The sequence below is a fragment of the Leptidea sinapis genome, chromosome 28 (genome assembly GCF_905404315.1).
Source record: "Leptidea sinapis chromosome 28, ilLepSina1.1, whole genome shotgun sequence".
NCBI lineage: Eukaryota > Metazoa > Arthropoda > Insecta > Lepidoptera > Pieridae > Leptidea > Leptidea sinapis.
Genome location: NC_066292.1, coordinates 7,963,656 through 7,983,061, shown reverse-complemented (window position 1 = coordinate 7,983,061; position 19,406 = coordinate 7,963,656). Strand labels below are relative to the sequence as shown.

General features: G+C 38.2%; 2 protein-coding genes across 3 annotated transcripts; one reads left to right on the top strand and one right to left on the bottom strand.

Annotated features, from left to right (window-relative positions):
- The first annotated feature begins 2,484 nt into the window (after positions 1-2,484).
- On the top strand, positions 2,485-8,230 carry LOC126973030 (39S ribosomal protein L54, mitochondrial). Its single transcript, XM_050820161.1, has 3 exons — positions 2,485-2,818; positions 5,786-5,931; positions 7,992-8,230. The coding sequence occupies exons 1-3, from the start codon at positions 2,674-2,676 to the stop codon at positions 8,151-8,153; spliced, it is 453 nt and encodes a 150-aa protein (XP_050676118.1). The 5' UTR covers positions 2,485-2,673; the 3' UTR covers positions 8,154-8,230.
- Positions 8,231-10,579: 2,349 nt separating this feature from the next.
- Positions 10,580-15,445, bottom strand: LOC126973017 (outer dense fiber protein 3-like). Of its 2 annotated transcripts, none has more exons than XM_050820142.1 (4): positions 15,327-15,445; positions 14,727-14,913; positions 12,785-13,166; positions 10,580-11,445 (listed from the first exon to the last, which is right to left on the bottom strand). In XM_050820142.1, exons 1-4 carry the CDS (start codon positions 15,343-15,345, stop codon positions 11,359-11,361), a joined length of 675 nt encoding a protein of 224 aa, XP_050676099.1. In that variant the 5' UTR covers positions 15,346-15,445; the 3' UTR covers positions 10,580-11,358. The 2 variants fall into 2 exon arrangements, with proteins under 2 accessions (XP_050676099.1, XP_050676100.1); XM_050820143.1 differs by having other exon boundaries at positions 14,727-15,031; positions 15,327-15,423.
- Positions 15,446-19,406: the final 3,961 nt, after the last annotated feature.

The following is a 19,406-nucleotide window of genomic DNA, read 5'->3' as shown; positions in this document are numbered from 1 at the left end:
GGGATCTTGCAAGAGTACAGCTGCGGAGCTATTTCACTAAAAACTGCAACTGCACTGCAACGCCACGACTGTCAACTTTTCACTTATTGGTATTCCACTAAGTAGGCCTCTTGCAGTTATTTTGCACATCACCCCTACCCATTATCGCAAAGTTACGTTTTAAGAAGTTAAAAAACTATACCGTATGAAGCAAAACGTAAAGCAAGGTAAAAAAGGGAGGATCGGTAAGAAAATTTTTATCCTTCACATTATGTCAATTATCCTCATACCTCGGGCATTCCCCAATCCGAAACCTGGTGACGCGCCACATGGCAGTTTCACCTACGCCTTGTGGGTCGTGCCCAGATGATCTCTGGCCACGGATGTTATAGACAGTACCTCCACAGATTTAAACACGAGGACTCCTCAGATTGCCCAAACTGCACAGACGCAATCGAAGATGCGAAACATATATTTTTTAATGCCCTCGATACACAACCACTTGGGACAAAGTTGGTATTGGACTTCAAACCAAGCCCGACATACGAGATCAATACGACCACGATCATTTGATATGTAAAAATATTTTTCCCCTCAGTAAAGAAAACACGCATACGTACGGACACCATTGTGGGAATAGTCAGAGAAGCTTCCTAGGATCTTAAAACGTGAAGATCTGATTAAAACTCGATTTAACTCGACTCGAAAAACGGGTATCAATAACTTCCAGAATTTTTGAAAAATTTATGTTAGTATGAAGCAAAGCGTTAAGTAGAGTAAGGTAAAAAAGGAGGATCGGTAAGAACATTTTTATCCTTCACATTATGTCATGATATTATACGTATATTTTCTGTTAGAAATAAAACATATGCACACGTGGGAGAAGTGAAACCTCCAAAAAATTTGGCTTCAAGATAATGAGGTGAATGTAAAATTTCGGGAAGGGGGTAATTGTAGGTTTTATAATGATAACAGTGATACGAAGTTTGATAATTATTTTACATTTTATTTGTATACAATACATAGATTTTTTCAGAGTCGGAGCGTACGTTTTCATTTAAATGATACAAGAGGATTTTGGTAACTAAAGTATGAAATAAATACTTTGTTCTTAATGTGGTTCATAATATTATATCTTTGGAATACTGCGTCATTTACTATTTTTGAACGTTTTGTTGATACAGTGCAACTGCTGCACATTTTCAAATAAAATATGGCTTCTAAGAAATCAATCAATGGAATCGCTGTAGCTGATGCAAAATATACATAAAATATCATAAATAGATAGAATATATATACAGAACACTGAGAATCATACGAATTTTATCGTAATCTTTTTCAAGAATTCGTAATAATTCTAGTAAGTATGTATATTTTTATTACATTTTCGTGAATGAAATGTAGATTGTAGCTATTCATTAATACTGAACTACTATTATTTAATTTAGTTTTACATGCACACATTTCTCCCACTTTAGAAAGCTGAATTGATAATGATTGAAGTATCTAACTTGTAACGTAGCATTATAGATCGTAGAAATAGTAATCGTGCATAATAACTGTAATAAGCGTATGCCGAAAGATTCGTTCTGACAAGAACATTTTATTTTATATAACGTAATATTAGCTCTGACAAGAACATTTTATTTTATATAACGTTATATTAGCTCTGATAAGAACCATTTCATAATGCTGTACATCAACTCATAGAATCATACAGATCACCAGTAATAATCTCATCAATGTACGAGCATCGTCACGTTCTCTCGACGATCGCAGATATACTCACGTGATCAGTCATATGCTCCGTGTTACACAACCGCACAGCAAGGCCGAGCGGACTCGACTGACGAGTGAAGCGTAGGGACTCGGGGGTCGATCGCTATTCATGCAATTTTAATCAATGAGCAACAGCGTAGGTGCTGAATGCTCATTGACATCGTATGATCGAGGTTCGACGCGAGTTTACACAAACTGCGATAGCATTAGTTTTAGAGCGAGATAGAACACATAATATTATTCTCAATTCTTATTGAATGAAACGTTTTACTATTGGTTAAAATGTAAGCTCTAGTATTGGTGTGTATTTTCTGAACTTGTAAATATTTTTTAAGTAACAATTGTAATTGGGTAACTAGTTTTAAGGATTTTGTATATATATCATGTAACTTTTTAATAAATCATATTTTCCGCATATTCCTCACAGTCAAGCAGTTGTTTTATTTAATCGCCAAACGCCTCTAAATAATGAATGAATTTGATGCATATTAAGATGATTATGACCCTTATGTCACTCGAACGGTTGGCTCAGTGGAAGATCACTCGCACATTTGAGTCCGGCATCGATCATAAATTTTGTTTTCAAATTTAATTTGTGAAATTAATCCTAGAAGTGAGGGTTTACACTTTAAAAAACAAAATGTAATGTTTATACGAAAGACTAGGCACTGGCAGTATGGTCACCGCTCAAACGACCATAGCCTGCCCATAATGGGCGAATAAAAAAAAATTGGTTTATTTATTTGTGTTAGGCTGTTAAGATAGGTTAGCTAATAGCTAGGTTCAAACTACAAAGTTATTATATATTTTTCGATGTGTTAGTTTATAAAATACAATTATCTCAGAATTATAAACAACAAAGTACCTATATGGTTTACAGCTCTAAAACTTCTGATTGTACATACACAGACCAAAATGTTTAGAAGCCTAATGAGATTAAGTGTTTTAAAATGTTGCAATAACTCTAGACCAAGTGCAAATAATAATATTACGTATTCATGTTTTCATACCAATTCCGTAGAATTCGCAGCGGTGAAAAAGACTACATCAGCTGCTGGAGGTAAAATACAAAATGAATTAAAGAACTTATAGTATCTAGTGTTTTACGAGATTATTCAAACAGTATTAAAATTATTATAATATAGTGTAGCATCAGCTTCGAAACATGTCAAACACATGAATGATTAATATTTAACATGTTTAGTAGATGTCAAATACTATTACTGGTATACTTGCTTCAAGATTTCTATCTAGAAATCAAATAAAACCTTTACTTGAATATGATGATTAATCAACTTTAAAAGTTATAATACTACATAGTGGTTAATATCAAGTGCATCACAGAGCTGCTGGAATTGTCAGGGACCCAGTGATCTTTGATCGGCTACATCAGTTTCTGTTGAGTGGAGAAGTCATTTCATTGTGTGTCATCTACTGCATTTATCATGGGGAGTGTTCCCAAGAGCTCTTTGACCTGATCCCTGCTGTTGAATTCCACACCTTTAATTAGGATATCATCCCCACCATCTAGATATGTGGAGTTCCTCCACAGTGCCGTTTTCAAGGAACTCTCACTCTTACCTATTAATTTATTCATTTTATTGTATAATATATTATTATGTGTCAATTGCATTTATTTAGAGACATATAATTCAGTTTCTTAAGATGTTGAAGTAATTTGAAATTATTGAGTGACAAGCATTTGACAGAGTTTGGCACAAGGGGCTGCTATCGAAGATCAAGATAAAACTCCCTCATAGTTATTACTTATTTCTGAAGTCTTATCTATCTATTATCTATCTTTTAAGCCCTTTTTATTCTGAGTTAGAGTATGTCTCTTAACTCAGTATGCTGCTTGGCAAAGGCCTCCTCTAGCTCTTTCCATTGGAGTCTGTCATGGGTCACTCTTCTCCAGTTCGGGCCCGCTGTGAGTTTGAGTTCATCCTCCCATCTTGTTCGAGGTCTCATCTGGCTCCGTGTGCAACCTCTTGGATACTAATCTGTGACAATTTTGCTCCATTTCTCCCGGCCATCCTTCAACATGTGGCTAGTCCATCTCCACTTCTGCTGATCTATTTTATTAAGTATGTCGATTACTTTAGTTTTTTGTCTCAGATCTTCATTTCTAATTTTGTTTAGTCTATGTGTTCCCATCATACTTCGATCCATAGATCTTTGGCAGTACTTAAGCCTGTCTCGGTGCTCATTGTTGTCTTACCTAATGGGCAGGATATTTTAGGTCCATGTACGCAAAGAAACATCGAATTTCTATGATATAAAGGCAGGAGTGCCACAGGGTTCTGTACTTGGGCCAATCCTTTATAACTTATTTACTGCAGACCTCCCTGAAGCACCAGACTAAGTGACAGCACCTATGCTGATGATAGCGCAGTACTAAGCTCAGATAAAGATGCTGGAACAGCAACCAAGCATCTGCAAGCCGGTCTAAACAAAATACAGCAATGGCTTGAGGATTGGAGAATTAAGGCTAGTGCATCCAAGTCTACTCATGTGACTTTCACACTAAGGAGAGAAACCTGCCCACCAGTGAAATTGGGAAGCAAAGAACTGCTTAGCTGGACTCCATTTAGACAGGCAAGGTGCCTGTCTAAATGGAGTGGAAGACATGGAAGAAGCACATCATAGCAAAGAGGGATGAGTTGAAAATAAAGTACCACAGTTACTATTGGTTAATGCAACGAAATTCTAAGCTTGCAATAGAAAATAAACTACTAATATATAAAACAATCTTGAAGCCAGTGTGGACATATGGTATACAAATGTTGACTATTAAGGTATAATGTTGTTTGAAGTTCGTTCTTTGAAGAGTTTGCAGTGCACACGATCGACACAATGGATTTATTACTGGATAGTCTTGAATGTTCATTGGGTGATGATGACAATGCAGAATTTGACAGTCTTTAATGCTACGAAAAAAGAAAAATCCTAGACCACTGCAAGCACATCCATCATGAATGTTATCCAAAGGCAGCAAAATATTATGTTAAGTAATATTTCAAGTGCACTGTGGTTTGTCAGTAATGCTGAAATACACCAACACCTAGGCATAACCACAGTGAAGCATGAAATAAGGCTAGCCTCAGAAAAATATAAAAGTAGACTGTCTTGCCACTACAATCCTTTAGTAACATCTCTTTTAGATGTTAGCTATAGGAATTTCTTGCCTCGCACAGCCACTTTGTGGAATCAACTAGCGGCAGCGGTCTTCCCGAACAGATACGACTTAGGGACCTTCAAGAAAAAAGCATACTCGCACCTTAAAGGTCGGCAACACATTTCTTGACACACCTGTTGTTGCAGATGTCCATGGGCGGTTGCCTCACCTCTCCCAATCCCGTGAGCCTCTTGCCCGTTTGCCCCCTCTCATATAAAAAAAAAAAAGGAAACACTTGAATCGTTATGATGTGCAAAGACTTGACTCCAGAGAGTAAGAAATCAGGATGAGTAGACGCTTCCGCGGGGAAGCACACTCTGCATGTGAGAAATGGGAACACATCTGATTAAAGTCTAAGACTGATTGCAGATACACAAAAACAAAAAAAAATTGATTTTAATATTTTGAAATTGCCTGCATAAAGAAAATACTTAGATTATATGAAATTGTGCTTACATCATTAGTAATAATATTAGACCTTGATGGGATCCCTGTGAGACTAGATATATTTTTGTAAGAATTTTATGTGACATCTAATGTTTATTATTCTCTGACAATATAATGTTTTCTGTATTACGGATATGAAGACTATCAAAGTGGACAAGTATTAAATCCTTCAAAGACACAAAATATAAAATACTGAAATTATACCTAGCAACTTGCTTCTACTTTATAATGCATACTTGTATACTATTGCTGACATATATATGTTAGTTAAAATACTTGTATCATATATCATATCACATAACCTTTCATCATCAAGCAATACATTGCTTTCCTGCTAAAACAATTCTTTTTTATATACCATCAGGCCATAGTATTTAAAATATTTAATTACAATTTCAATTCAAGGTGTAATGGGCTTGGGGCGAGGGAAGAAAAAGGGGGGCAAAGTGGGTACAGTGGAGAAGAAACTACTACCAGTGGAGACGGACCCGGAGAAACTAGTTAATTTTGTATGTGGCTCCAATATTTATGTGACTGGTGAAGATGTAAAGGTATGGGCATAAACTGTACTAGAACAACTGGAATTGAAATATTGTTGAAAATGATGATGATACTATGCGCCTGCGCTTTGTTTAGCGCTAGAATGTGGGCTGGTAGTATTGCCGTGCTCTATTTCGGGTATGGTACAAGGCGTTTCTCTCAAAACTTCCATCATTTGGGATTTCCCGAGAATATTATGCAAGTGGCCCACAATTTTCCTCACTGGCCGCAACATACAGATCGTTGTAAATGCTATTGCTCGAACGCGAAGCGCGTTCATAAATAAAACGATCATAGGCCTTCGCTATCCAGGCCAAGCTTTCTATCTTGCTTTCGATAGCCGCCGGCCATCTATGTAGGCCGTCTATGTGTTAGGTATACCATAAGACCAAGGCGAAAGCCGTACTGTCGGTCGTTGAACAACTGGTGACGCTTTAGGTATACCAAGAGCTGGCGGATAATTATGCTCTCCATATTTTTGGAGAGCAGGTATGTGATAGCAATAGGCCTATAATGAGTCGGATCCGAACTATCTCTCCTTTTTTTTACATCGGATGGTTTTCTATGAGTTGAAAAAATACGACTAAATAGAGTTTTATATATACGAGTTCCGGAATAAACGCGTTAACACCGGCGTCAACTCAGGGGCATACATTCTAAGTACGTTGGGAGGAATGCCATCCGGCCCGCTCGACTTCTTTACGTCTAAGGAAAAAAAAGATTTTTTTCCTTAGACGTAAAGAAGTCGAGCATCGACGTAAAAAACAACCGACTTCAAAAACACTATTCAAGAACAATAGATATAATATGCACTAAAAAGTATAAAAATAATTGCGTATTTTTATTCAATATAATTAAATTATCTAATTCTAGTTACGATTATTGTTATTTTTGCAATCGGTGTCCTCCCGCCGCGACCCGCTCTCGCCTCTCGCCTCTCGCCACCTATAACTTTGTATGTAGTTACAAACCTATCTTGGATGACACCGACTCCAAAAATAATAATCGTAACTAGAATAATTTAATTATATTGTATGACAATATTCGTTGTTTTTTTGGATTTTTTTTTGTTTTTTAGTGAATTTGAAGATCACTAACTAACAATTTGTCTAAATATGTGTAGGTATACAAAATTTTTCAATGCAGCGATGAACGTAAGCCATTTGCAATTCTATTACAGACAGTTAGAAATTCTGCCACAGATCGCACCCTTACTGTAAGTCGTTAAGGAGTCCCATTGATCACCATATTTGACAAAGACAATTAGTTGACCATAACTATGTTATGGTACATGACTTAAATATTCTAATAGCATAAAAAGATTCGGCCGATTATCGTTAATTTACTCCTAAGAATTGAAGAGTTCCGTTACTTTGTCATGGATTCCATAATCAGAACTCTCACCATACCTTTGAAGTATATCCTTTCAAATAAAAAAAAATCATCGAAATTGGTTGGGACGATATTGAGTTATTCGTAAATTTATCATCCACATACGAATAGAAAATTTAAGACTTATGGTTTTCTCATGGATGCCATTGTCTGGACCTAATTACAATGGGACCACACGGGAAGCACTAGCTTTCAAATAAAAAAAGAATTATCAAAATCGGTTCACCCAGTCGAAAGTTTTGAGGTAACAAATGTATAAAAAAAGAACATACTGACGAATTGAGAACCTCCTCCTTTTTTGAAGTCGGTTAAAAAGAGCTCGCCGAGCAGTTTCCTGCCTGAACTGTACAGTAACCCATAGTATTCAAAAACATTGCAACACCCATCGTCACCATATATAACGATACACCGAAGGTGACCAAATGGATAGCGTCATCCAAAGTAGTCAAATTTATCAGGACACCATAAATTTCATAAACATACGAAAGAGGAAAAAGATGTAGAAGTGGCATGTGGGCGTTACCCTGTTGACCAGTCATTTGGTGTCAATTGAAGCATTACTTTCTATTAAAAAATACAAATATGCCCTATTTTGCCATTTTGGACTGTTGAAATCATAGCCGTAATAAAAAAGCCATTGAGGATAGTTCATTCTTTCATTCAGCTTGCATCATTCCAGATAAAGGAGGACAGTGAGTACCCCGATTGGCTTTGGAGTCTCAACACTGGGAAACCTCCCCGAATAGAGGATTTGGATCCTAACACCAAGGAGTACTGGAAGAGAGTCCGAGCAGCTGGCATGAGGCGGAACAATAAACTCAAGTCCATGAAAAAGTTTTAGATTTATTTAGATGTTGTTTAATTAGTGATGATGTAAAAACAGTTCTTCATCAATTAGATTTTTAAAAGCTTGTTAAATGTTATTTTTTTATCAACATAATATGAAGAACTTTTTCCTTTGTCTTATTTGAGGTAACAAGTTATTCTATTACATGTTTGTCACCATCACAATGTGTGGACAACAGCTAACTTAATTTAATTTTTTTTTGTTCCACTACATTGGTATTCAAATTCAGATATTTTTATTCAAAATAGGATATGTTATCTGTAAAATCCACTGTCGGATGAGACATTCAGCCGTAGTTCAGTGGACTTCTTGCGAAGTGGACTGTATGAAAGGACTAGGAAACTAACCTGATGAAGCGGAACTGCTGGCGACAGTTAATCCGTTCCTTGTTCATAGTCCAACTGGTTCAAGCTGTTTTCCTTCACTGCACAATTCGTTTAGCGGTGCGTTAATTTAATATAAGTGTATTCCATACATGTGGGTTGGGCTGGTAAGTCAGTCCGTTAATATGAATCACGTGACCAGTTTTGTGTTCTTAACTCAATTTCGGCATGATTGTGGTTTGGAACGTTTTTCTGGAATTACGTCGATTTATACAAAGAGGATGACGGATTCATAAGGTGCAAGGTAGATTTAGAAACATGTATTTGATACAATATGATCAGACAGTGCCTATTCTACTTCCAAAGAAATCAGATTTTATACACGACATTATGGATACCACAACGGCGCCTATTTCTGCCGTGAAGCAGTAATGTGTAAGCATAATTTATTTTGCTTCAGTCAGAAGGGCGCCGTAGCTAGTGAAATTAGAGGTGACAAGCGCAATTATAGTGCCGCTCAGAATTTTTGGGGTTTTCAAGAATCCTGAGCGTCACTGCATTAAATGGGCGAGGCGTATCAATGACCGTTAGCTGAACGTCCTGCTTGTCTCGTCCCTTATTCTCATAAAAATGAAAGGTAAATATCATCAGAAAAACTATCATGGTTTCTCATACCTTAGCCCTATTAAGACATAAGTTTTGGGTTCCACTTGGAAGATCCACCTTTCAAACATTCATAAGAAAGTGCTTACAATGTGTAAAATACGGCGGCAATTGGAGCAACGGGACGCAATATAATGACTAGACTCACAGAGCATATCCGAAGTGTACGCAAAATGGATAACACCTCGGCGGTGCAGGTGGCAGAGCATGCGCTCAACTCCGACACCTCACATTATATTAGGTAAGGTAGAAGTATTGATCCGCGACAAGAACTTTGTGTTTCGCAAGCTTTTGGAAACCATTGAGATCAACCGACGACCTATTTATAGTAGAGACAATGTTTGTCTCTGCCACCTACTTGGAATCCCGTGTTGTTAAATGCATCTCGGTATAAGACCCATAATGCCGATGATTACGTAGTGATTATTGTCAGTATATTTTGTGCACCCATGAAGACCAATAGTGAGACAATAGTTTCAGTGCATCCGTGGGCGTCATCACCGCCGGTGCACCGCGCCATGTTAACTGCGAGGGTTCGAGGGACATCACCGCGAACTCAGTACACTCACCCTGATGAAGGACCTCCGAATGGTCCGAAACTAGTCGGTACCAACTCCGACAAACCGTCAGTAAAGCCGTTTTAGACAAATAAAGTTTATAATGGTAGTAATAGTATTTTTTTAAGTTGGCATTGTTCGAAATTTTATTCATATATTAACGTTAGTTATATTGTTTATCTGCTAAAATAACGAATTCCTATGCAAACTTTCATCCCTTATGTCAACCCGTTCATGCCTTTTTTTACAATAATCGGTAGCTTATGTCCTTTCTCACGTTAGCTCTTTTTGTACCATATAAAATCAAAATCGAATTCAAAGGTAGGCGTCAAAACTGACTTTGTTTGGACTCCATACGAACGTTCGTCCCCCTTTTTCATCCCCAAACAGTTCGAAATGTCAAAAACACTAGAAAAATATTTTATTATTCCTTATCAAGTGCCTAATTAAAAAGTTTCATTATGTCATCTTTGATAATGACGAACTTTCATACAAACTTCCGCCCACTATTTCAACCCCTCCAAACATCTTATTCGCGATAAAAGTTATGTCCTTTTCCAGTCCATGTCTGCTAAATTTCATCAAAATTGTTTCTGTGGTTTAGGAGTGGTGGACATGGTGGACCCATCCTTTAGAAAAGTGTGAAACCATAATTTTTTTCTAAAATATTTGCAAAGATGCACAGCTTCGAAATAGGTCAACAGTTTTTCTTTTCGTCTTTGCTGTCCTTTTGTGTATTGGTGTAATGAGCGCTGTTTTCCATTGAGTGGGAACTAATCCCCTCTTTGAATTAGCGCTTATTCGGCATAGTTAAAGGTAACTTAAGGCTCTCAGCACACATCTATTAGTAAATTTTAGAAACATATTTAATCAGTAATCAGTTTTTAGGTATATGAATTTTATTGTAAACACAATACGATACAAACCTATCAAACGTTGATACAAAAGACAAAAACTTTACATACCTACAACACAATTTTGAAGTCAACATATTTTACGAATTCGAAACCGATACTTTTTTTTAGTACCTAAACATGTGATACCTTTCTCGTGCGTTATTCAATATTATCAATAGTTTTGCTTCTCTTCAGTTAGACAGTTAGTTGACAGCTAGCCCTCGTACAGATGACCTGTTCCTGGACATAAGTGTCTTTTGTTTCTGAGCACTTTCTTGTGTGGGTATTGAATGATACTTGCTATCACGCTCGGCTATCTAACGTGAGACCGTAGTGAGTAGAGTAAAGCACGCTCGGTGATCATGGTTGTATTTGAGCGATGTCTGTGCCACATTCAGTTCGCAATATAAGCCTCCTGTACTAATTTCAGAGTAGTTTGTCTGTTCAAGCGATATTTATGTGCGTTCGGTGTACATGGACCACTCCATTCACTAGTGAACTCCCATAGCTCAGGCTTGTCTTATGTTTCACAATTTTGATCATCATTATGTTGACATTAATAACAATACCAAGTGCAAGTACAGGAACAAGAGCGCACGTCTCGGCCGGCCTCGACAAGTGAATGTTTGCAACGGAGGAACGTACAGAAATGCTGCCATCTTGTGGCTTAAAGTCTCTGCGCCGCCGGGGCCGCTGAAGGTGTTTCGGGCTGAAGTATGTCTGCAGTGTCGTGGAGTAGAGCCAGCCGCGAGAGTAAGAGTCACAGACAGTCCATGGTGTCCTCTTTGATGATCATCGGCGGGGCGTAGTCGCCGTGCTTCGTGCCGAATGAATATTTGTATGGATTCTGTGGAAAATTAACATGATGAAATATGTATACCCTTTATGGCTATCGTTCTTTTCCTCTAATTGCTGATGAGTTTGATTTCTCAAACTTTTGCTTTCGTAACCAATTAATTTTTACGTATTATACGTACATTCTTCAGTAAGCTCTCAATATGCCGAAAAGAACTGTTACCTACAAGGACAATCGATAGAGTTTGTCTGACTCCTTCGATTACATTGAGAAGGAATTTCTGGTGCACTGCTTCTACCAATGTCGCAGATTTCAAATCCGGTTGCTGCCGCCTTAGGAATCAGTATTCTAAACAGTTTCAAAATTGCCAATGAAGCCTAGTGCAGCATTGCTATGGAGCAAAATAAGCTGTCTACACCGGAGAATAAACGCCAGCCCTGTAAAGTTACCTTAATTTTGAAGCTGATGCAATTCATTGGAGGATTTTTTTATGGAATAAGAGGACAAATGAGCGTACGGGTCACCTGTTGTTAAGTGATCACCGCCTTCCACAATCTCTTGCAACGCCAGAGGAATCACAGGAGCGTTGCCGAAACTTTAAGGAAGGTGTACGCGTTTTTTTTGAAGGTACCCATGTCGTATCGTCCCGGAAACACCGCACAAGGAAGTTCATTCCAGAGCTTTGTAGTACGTGGTAGAAAGTTGCTTGAAAACCGCACTGTGGAGGACCGCCACACATCCAGATGATGGGGATGATATCCTAACTTGTGGCGTGTCGTGCGAAGGTGGAATTCAGCGGCAGGAATCAGGTGAAACAGCTCTTCGGAACACTCCTCGTGATTAATGCGGTAGAAGACACACAATGAAGCGACATCTCTACGCAACGCCAAGTGATCCAGCCGTTCACAGAGCAATGGGTCCCCGACAATTTGAGCTGCTCTACGTTGCACGCGGTCAAATGGATCAAGCTGATACTGGGGTGCGCCAGAGCAGAGATGACAGCAATACTCCATGTGTGGTCGGACCTGCGCTTTGTAGAGCGCTAGAATGTGGGCCGGCTTGAAGTATTGCCGTGCTCTATTAATGACGCCCAGTTTCTTCGAAGTTAATTTGGCTTTGCCCTCCAGATGGCCACGAAATTGGCAATCGCTCGAGACCCAGTATTCCGATACTAGGCGAGGCTTTAAGGGAAGTCTTGTTGAAGAGCGGTGATAGACGGCAGCGTGGCTCTCCCACTCTAAAAATCCCTTAGTCGCCTCTTATGACACCCATGGGCCTGGGACTCCCCTATTCTTTTTACGCCCCGGGGAAAGTATAGGGCAAATAAAAATTCAGACTTAAAGAAAATGGTAACTTCACGGAGCGTACGTGGCCAAAAATCTTGACTAACCTTCTTGGTGTTGTAGAGGTCGGGCGGGTAGGCGGCCGGGCCCGGCGATTTGGTCGGCTTGCCGGCGCCCGCCGAGCGCGCCCCCATGCTGTAGACGGGCGCACGCGCGCAGTACACGTCGGCGTCCTGCTGGAAGTACACGGCCGGCCCGGGCGACTTGGGCTTGAGGCTGAAGCCCACTCGCGCGCCCATGGTGTACGCGGGCGAGCCGGGCCCCATCTGCAGCGCATACGCGTTGGGCGCCGGCCCGGGCCGCTTCAGCGCGAAGCCCAACCGCGCGCCCATCGAGTAGGCAGGCGCGCGGGGGTCGCGCGTCGGCGGACACTTCTCCGGGGCGTGCGCGCCCGGGCCCGGCGTGCGCATCGTGCTGCGCTGCGGAAACCTGGCGCACATACGAACGAGTAGGAACACACAAAACCCACGAACAACTTAAATACATAAGTATATCGAGTGAGAAAGAGAGAGAGAGAGAGATCGGCATCATTTAGAGAAAAATCGAACATCGCAAGTGCTTGTAAGTGTATGTCAGAGTCTGTATGACACCTCACCATCGATCGTAGTGACTAACGTAGCTCGCACACCACGCTACTGATATCGACATGCTACGGGAATCTTTGTAAGCAGTAACAATCCGTATCGTTTATTTAAATCGTTTCATAACATCAAAATAAAAATCAATAAGTATAAAAGAGTTTTTCGAACATTTATACTTAAACATGAAATGTAACACCAAAGTGAAGATAGGAGTTTGGTATAAGTTGAATTCGAAAACATGGAGAGACAGAATAGGAAAAAACAATGTAAGTAATGTTAGGTGGACGCTGGGACATAAAGTTGGGAAAAGTAAATAATTAATATACCTAATATTAACTTGAGCAACAGACATATTGACATTCACTTAAATAGAAAGAAAAATACTTAAAAGGCCAGCGCGTTTTTACTTGCACACTCACAAATTGCAATTTTGAAATAGTGAAAACAATCTTATTGAAAAGAGAAAATAACTAAAAATCAGAATAGAATTTCTTAATTACCCTCATAGTAAAAATACTCAAGAAAATAAACAATGACGCAAGAATAACTAATCTAAGTACTTGCATCACTAAATCAGCTACGTAAACAGATTAATTGTATATTGCTATGGGGCAACGCTGCCGATATTAATACAATATTTGTGCTGCAGAAGAGGGCTATTCCCGCTATTTATAACCTAGGTCCTAGAGAATCATTGAGAGCAAAATTCAAAGAAATGAACATCTTGACTGTTGCTTCTCAATATATTCTTGATAATGTAATGTATGTTCATAGGCACATAAGTGAATTTGCCAGAAACTGTCATAACCATAATGTTAACACCAGGAACAGACAAACTGATGATGCCGACTACTCGGCTAAGTCGAGTTAGTAAGTCTTTTGTGGGGCGATGTATATGCTTTTACAACAAGATCCCAGAAAATGTTCAAAACAAAAGTATTACGTTATTCAAAAGAATTGTTAAAAACCGTTTGTGTGGTAAAAGCTACTATAACATAAATGACTTTCTTAATGATACCACAGATTGGGAATGGAGCGACCGCCCACAGGCTATTAAATAATAAGTTTAATTGTACAATGTTACTTTGTAAATGTTACTTTAATTGTAAAACATATTATTGATGAAAAAAAAAGCCCGCTGAGTTTGTTGCGCCCATTTTCTCAGGCCTGAGGCATTCATTTTGGAATGGGTTCTTTTGACTTTCAATAAGTGATTTCACATCCTATTTTGAATAAAAATATTTGAATTTGAATAAGTCAACTTAACCGAACAGCTGAAAGTTCAATTTGATGAGAGAAACTCCATACGCAAATCATGGCCCATGGGGAAGGCCAAGAGAAAAACACAGCAAACAACGAAAACTTAATCAGTATCAAGTTGATACTTTAAAATGACATAAATGGGAACCTCGCCCCGAAGCTCCAGGCCGGCGACGACACGACGCAGTCCACCCGGTAGGCCGGTCCGGGGCCCAACTGCTTGAAGCGCGCGCCCGCGTTGATGCCGAACGAGTACATCGGGTTGCGGTTCCGAGACGGGTCGTGGTCCTGGAAGCCCACCGTCGTCGGCAGTCGGTAGGCGCCCGGCCCAGGCCCTGCGGTATACATTCACGTTACTGTCAACATACTGCTACACCACAGGAATCACAAGGGCGTTGCCGTCCTTTAACATAGATGTACGGGCTTTGTTGATGGCACCCGTGACGTGGAGTCCTGGAAAAAACGCGCAAAGACGTTCATTTTCATCGTTTCGTAATATGACGATCAAAGTTACTTGGAAACCTTTTAATGTGCCCCAGCTTCTTCGAGGCCAATTAGGATTTGTTCTCCAAATGGTCGTACAATAATTGGCAATCGCATAAAATTTCGAGAGCAGTACTCCGATACAAGGCAGGGCGTAACATTCCTTTTAAGATTGTCGCGGGCATGAGTGATGAAGGATAGCAACAAGTTCTATGTGACGTTACAACAATGTTGTTGGTTGTGCTCCGTTTGTTACATTACTCACCCAATGGTTTCTTACTCATTTTAACTTTCAATTTATATAATCTTATTAAATTTCACTAAAATTTTGCTTTTCTACACGGACATGATTTAGGTATTGAAGTTACGATTGATTGACGTAATATGACATAATTATTAGTTTAAATTGATGATGTGGCCATAACGAAAGAGGCTTTATAGATACCTACTCTGTTAAAATTAAGGCTAAGAAAAGTGGGCATCGGATATTATGATGATGAATGATCAACGATTAATTTTATACTTATGTTTAAATATTAGAAAGACCTATCAAAAAGTTAACCAACCGTCAAATAAGAATAATTTAGTAACTCTAGTACAACGTAGGATTATTTAATGATGAGAAAGCTATATAATTTAGTAACAATAGACGACGTGAGAAGTAGCAATAGAAGGATATTACCGGCAAATTTCCTCCTATAAAATCACGTGGGCTTGAATTCTTTATCCCACTTCTGATGTCATCGCAGGGTCGTTCGCGCGGCGTTAAATCGAACGATCCCCGTCGCCCTCTTCACCACGTTGTATACTTTAGGTTATTTTCAAGAAATAACACGAAATATTAATACTGTAAGTATAAGTTTCAGTAGTATCATGTAGTTAGCCCCTCATGGTGTAGATGGCGTGAACACATTTACTTTTTTACTGTAGCTTCCTGAATGTGGTTAACGCCTCGTAGTGTAGATGGCGTCCACACATTTATTTTATTTTATCGTAGCTTCTTGAATGTAGTTAGCGCCTCATGGTGGAGATGGCGTGCATACATTAACTTTTGTTATTGTAGCTTCCTGAATGTATTTAGCGCCTAGTGGTGTAGATGGCGTGCACACATTTACATTTTTTAGTGTAGCTTCCTGAATTTAGTTAGCGCCGCATGATGTAGATGGCGTGCACACATTTACTTTATTTTATTATAGCTTCCTGAATGTTGTGAGCGCCTCATGCTATAGATGGCGTGCACACATTTACTATTCTCTGACTTACTCGTGTAAGGCATCGAATATAAGTCGTTTGACTATTTTTGTTGCATCACTTTACGGATTATATTGTTATTAAAATAATTTGTAAAACAATGAAGCTGTAAATGTTAATTTCAGAGAGTGGCAATGAGTATCTTTTTTTTATAATATATAAGAGGAGGCAAACGGGAAAAAGGCTCACGGGATGGGGAGTGGTGAGGCAACTCACCACTTAGGTTAGCTTCTTTTAACCTTATTAAAAGTATTTCCGAAAGTTTTAATAATAGAATACCCGTAATAACGATCTTTCTAGATATGTCGAAGTCCTATGATTTGGTATTACATGAAAATTTATTGTATAAGCTCGAAAAATACGGAATAAGAGGCAATGCGAATAACTTGATAAAAAGTTACCTAAAAAGTCGACAACAACGTACCGAAATATCAAGAATAGTAAAATGCAATAAAAAGTCCACAAAAATTGTTTACGCTTCGGAATTTAGAGAAAATTTGCGCCATTCCACAAGGAAGTATTATCTGTCCTTTGCTACTTCTATCACAAATCAATGACCTCCCAGACTCTACAATTAATCAATGTGTGCTATTTGCCGATGATACCACATTAATTTTTAAAGAAAAAGACACAATTACACTAAAAATACAATTATTAATTCTCTTAATGACATTACCAGATGGCTTAATAACAATAACTTAAATTTAAACATATTAAAAACTAAAATAATCCATTTTAATACTAACAGGAATTTTAATAATAATTTGAACATAAAATATAATGGTACAACGATTGAACACATAAATAATATTAAATTTCTTGGTAAAATAATTGATAAAAATCTTAAATGGAGAGAACATATTGAATACATTTGTAATAAATTGGATAGGTTTATTTTTGCCATTAGGAGAATAAGACAGACAGTATCAGAACAAGCCGCGTGGTGTGCATACCACGGATATGTGTCATCCGTACTGTGCTATGGACTTATCATTTCGGGAAATTCTTTGGACGCAATTCGCGCTTTCAGAGTTCAAAAAAAATGTATCCGTGCAATATGCAATGCACACTGGATGGATAGCTGCAAGCCACTTTTTATAAAAAAGAAAATATTAACACTTCCCTCTTTGTATATTCGGGATATGTGTGTATTTGTACATAAACACCCGGAATATTTCACCAAAATGAAAGATCACTCTTCTAGGAACACTCGATACCCAAACAAATTACTTGTACCCAAATGTCAATTGACACTCTGCCAAGAAAATGTTCATTACATGGCTATAAAAATATATAATAAGTTACCCGACCATTTAAAAGACATGACATGTAATCAACTTAAGAACAAATTAACAACATGGCTAATAAAAAATTTGTTTTTATTCAATAAATGACTATTTAAATTTAAGGAATTTTGACATATAAATCTGACATGAATATTACTATTTTATTAGAATTATAATTGTATTGCTAAGTGTATATAAAACTTAATGGTTAGATTAGATTTTGTATGAAATAAAATGTTATACTACATATATTTGCATGCCTTGTAGGTAGAATAAGAGAAACGTAATATAAATAAAAAAGATCGATTGTAAAACTGACCTTATTCAAATGCAAATAAAGATTATTATTATTATTATTACTGCCCATGGACATCTGCAACAACAGGTGTGTCAAGAGATGCGTTGCCGGTCGTTAAGGTGGGAGTATGCTGTTTTCTTGAAGGTCCCAAAGTCGTATCTGTTCGGGAAAACAACAGCCAGTAATTGATTCCACAAAGTGGTTGTGCGTGGCAAGAAGTCAACGTGATGCGGGTGGTATTTTGCATTTTGACACCCCTATCCAAGGCTATTTATTGTAGAGGTAATATGGTGTTTTGTTTTTCATTGGGAAAAAAGAAAAGCATTTCTTAAAAGTAGACCTTTCTGCGGCCACTCATGTTAAGAACTCCGGCAGCGTTGAATAACGAAGTTATTTATTTATTTAACATATAAAGCCCCTATCCTTACAGAGTAACTTATTGCAATACAGGCTTGACTTAAATTAAGTCTAATCTTATACTTATAAAGATAAAAAGATAATTAATATTAACAGAACATAAACCAACTTCTTACCTCAATTTTGAATTTGTTCAGTGAGCATGTAAATAAGTCAATCCTATGTGAAAGTTAGTGTGAATTTCGCAATGCGACTGTAATAGGCGTGTCTCGCATAAGATTTGTTCACCATTGCGGAATTACGAGCAGGTGCTGTCGCCTTTGCCTTGTAGTCGGATGGAATACGCTTCAGCACCTAGGGCTGGATCACTATACCACTCAAATTTGACCATAAATATGAAAGCAGCAGTAGTATGTCCATCCTATTTTTCAGTTTCTCATACCCATCCATGCCAAAAATAACAGGGTAGGGTATTAGAAGTAGATATCCTGGATATATTTTGTAGATTCTTAGATAAATATGGAAATGGTTATATGGGATCGGGCTTATATGTTCCAGCAGTAACGTGCACACGAGTTTTGTACATGTTGTATTGCTTTTCCAGAGCGAGTAAATAATCGACCCGATGCACCACGACTCCGAAATTCAGTTTCGACAAGATTAAACAAAGGAGAGGAAAAAAGCCTAAGGTAGTATTGTTTGCGGAAGACACTTCAATGATATTCAAAGTGAAAAGAAACCATGCTATGTATGACGAAGTAAATAATATTCTATCTGACATCGTGTACTGGTTTAGCGCTAATAACCTTATGTTAAATAGCAAGAAAACGAAATACATAAAATTTACCATACCATTCGTGAAAAATGTGTATGGAAGTGTTTTGTTAAGCGGAGTGGTGATAAAACCGGTGGAATCTGCTATATTTCTTGGCATTACTCTGGATTCCATATTACAATGGGGCCCCCATAATAAAGGATTGGCGAACAGTCTTACTTCTGCAGCATACGCGGTTAAAAAGATTAGACAATTAACTGACAGAGATGCGTCGCGACTAGTTAACTTTAGCTATTTCCATATAATTTTGTCCTATGGTATAGTGCTATGGGGCAACGCTGCCATTACTAACACAATATTTGTGCTGCAGAAGGGGGC

Coding starts and splice junctions, on each gene's coding strand:
- LOC126973030 (XM_050820161.1), top strand. CDS start 2,674: ATGTTTAGAAGCCTAATGAGATTAAGTGTTTTAAAATGTTGCAATAAC. Junction 2,819..5,785: donor GACTACATCAGCTGCTGGAG/GTAAAATACAAA, acceptor TTTCAATTCAAG/GTGTAATGGGCTTGGGGCGA. Junction 5,932..7,991: donor TGACTGGTGAAGATGTAAAG/GTATGGGCATAA, acceptor GCATCATTCCAG/ATAAAGGAGGACAGTGAGTA.
- LOC126973017 (XM_050820142.1), bottom strand. Junction 13,167..14,726: donor GCCTGGAGCTTCGGGGCGAG/GTTCCCATTTAT, acceptor TATGTGCGCCAG/GTTTCCGCAGCGCAGCACGA. Junction 11,446..12,784: donor ACCTCTACAACACCAAGAAG/GTTAGTCAAGAT, acceptor AATTTTCCACAG/AATCCATACAAATATTCATT.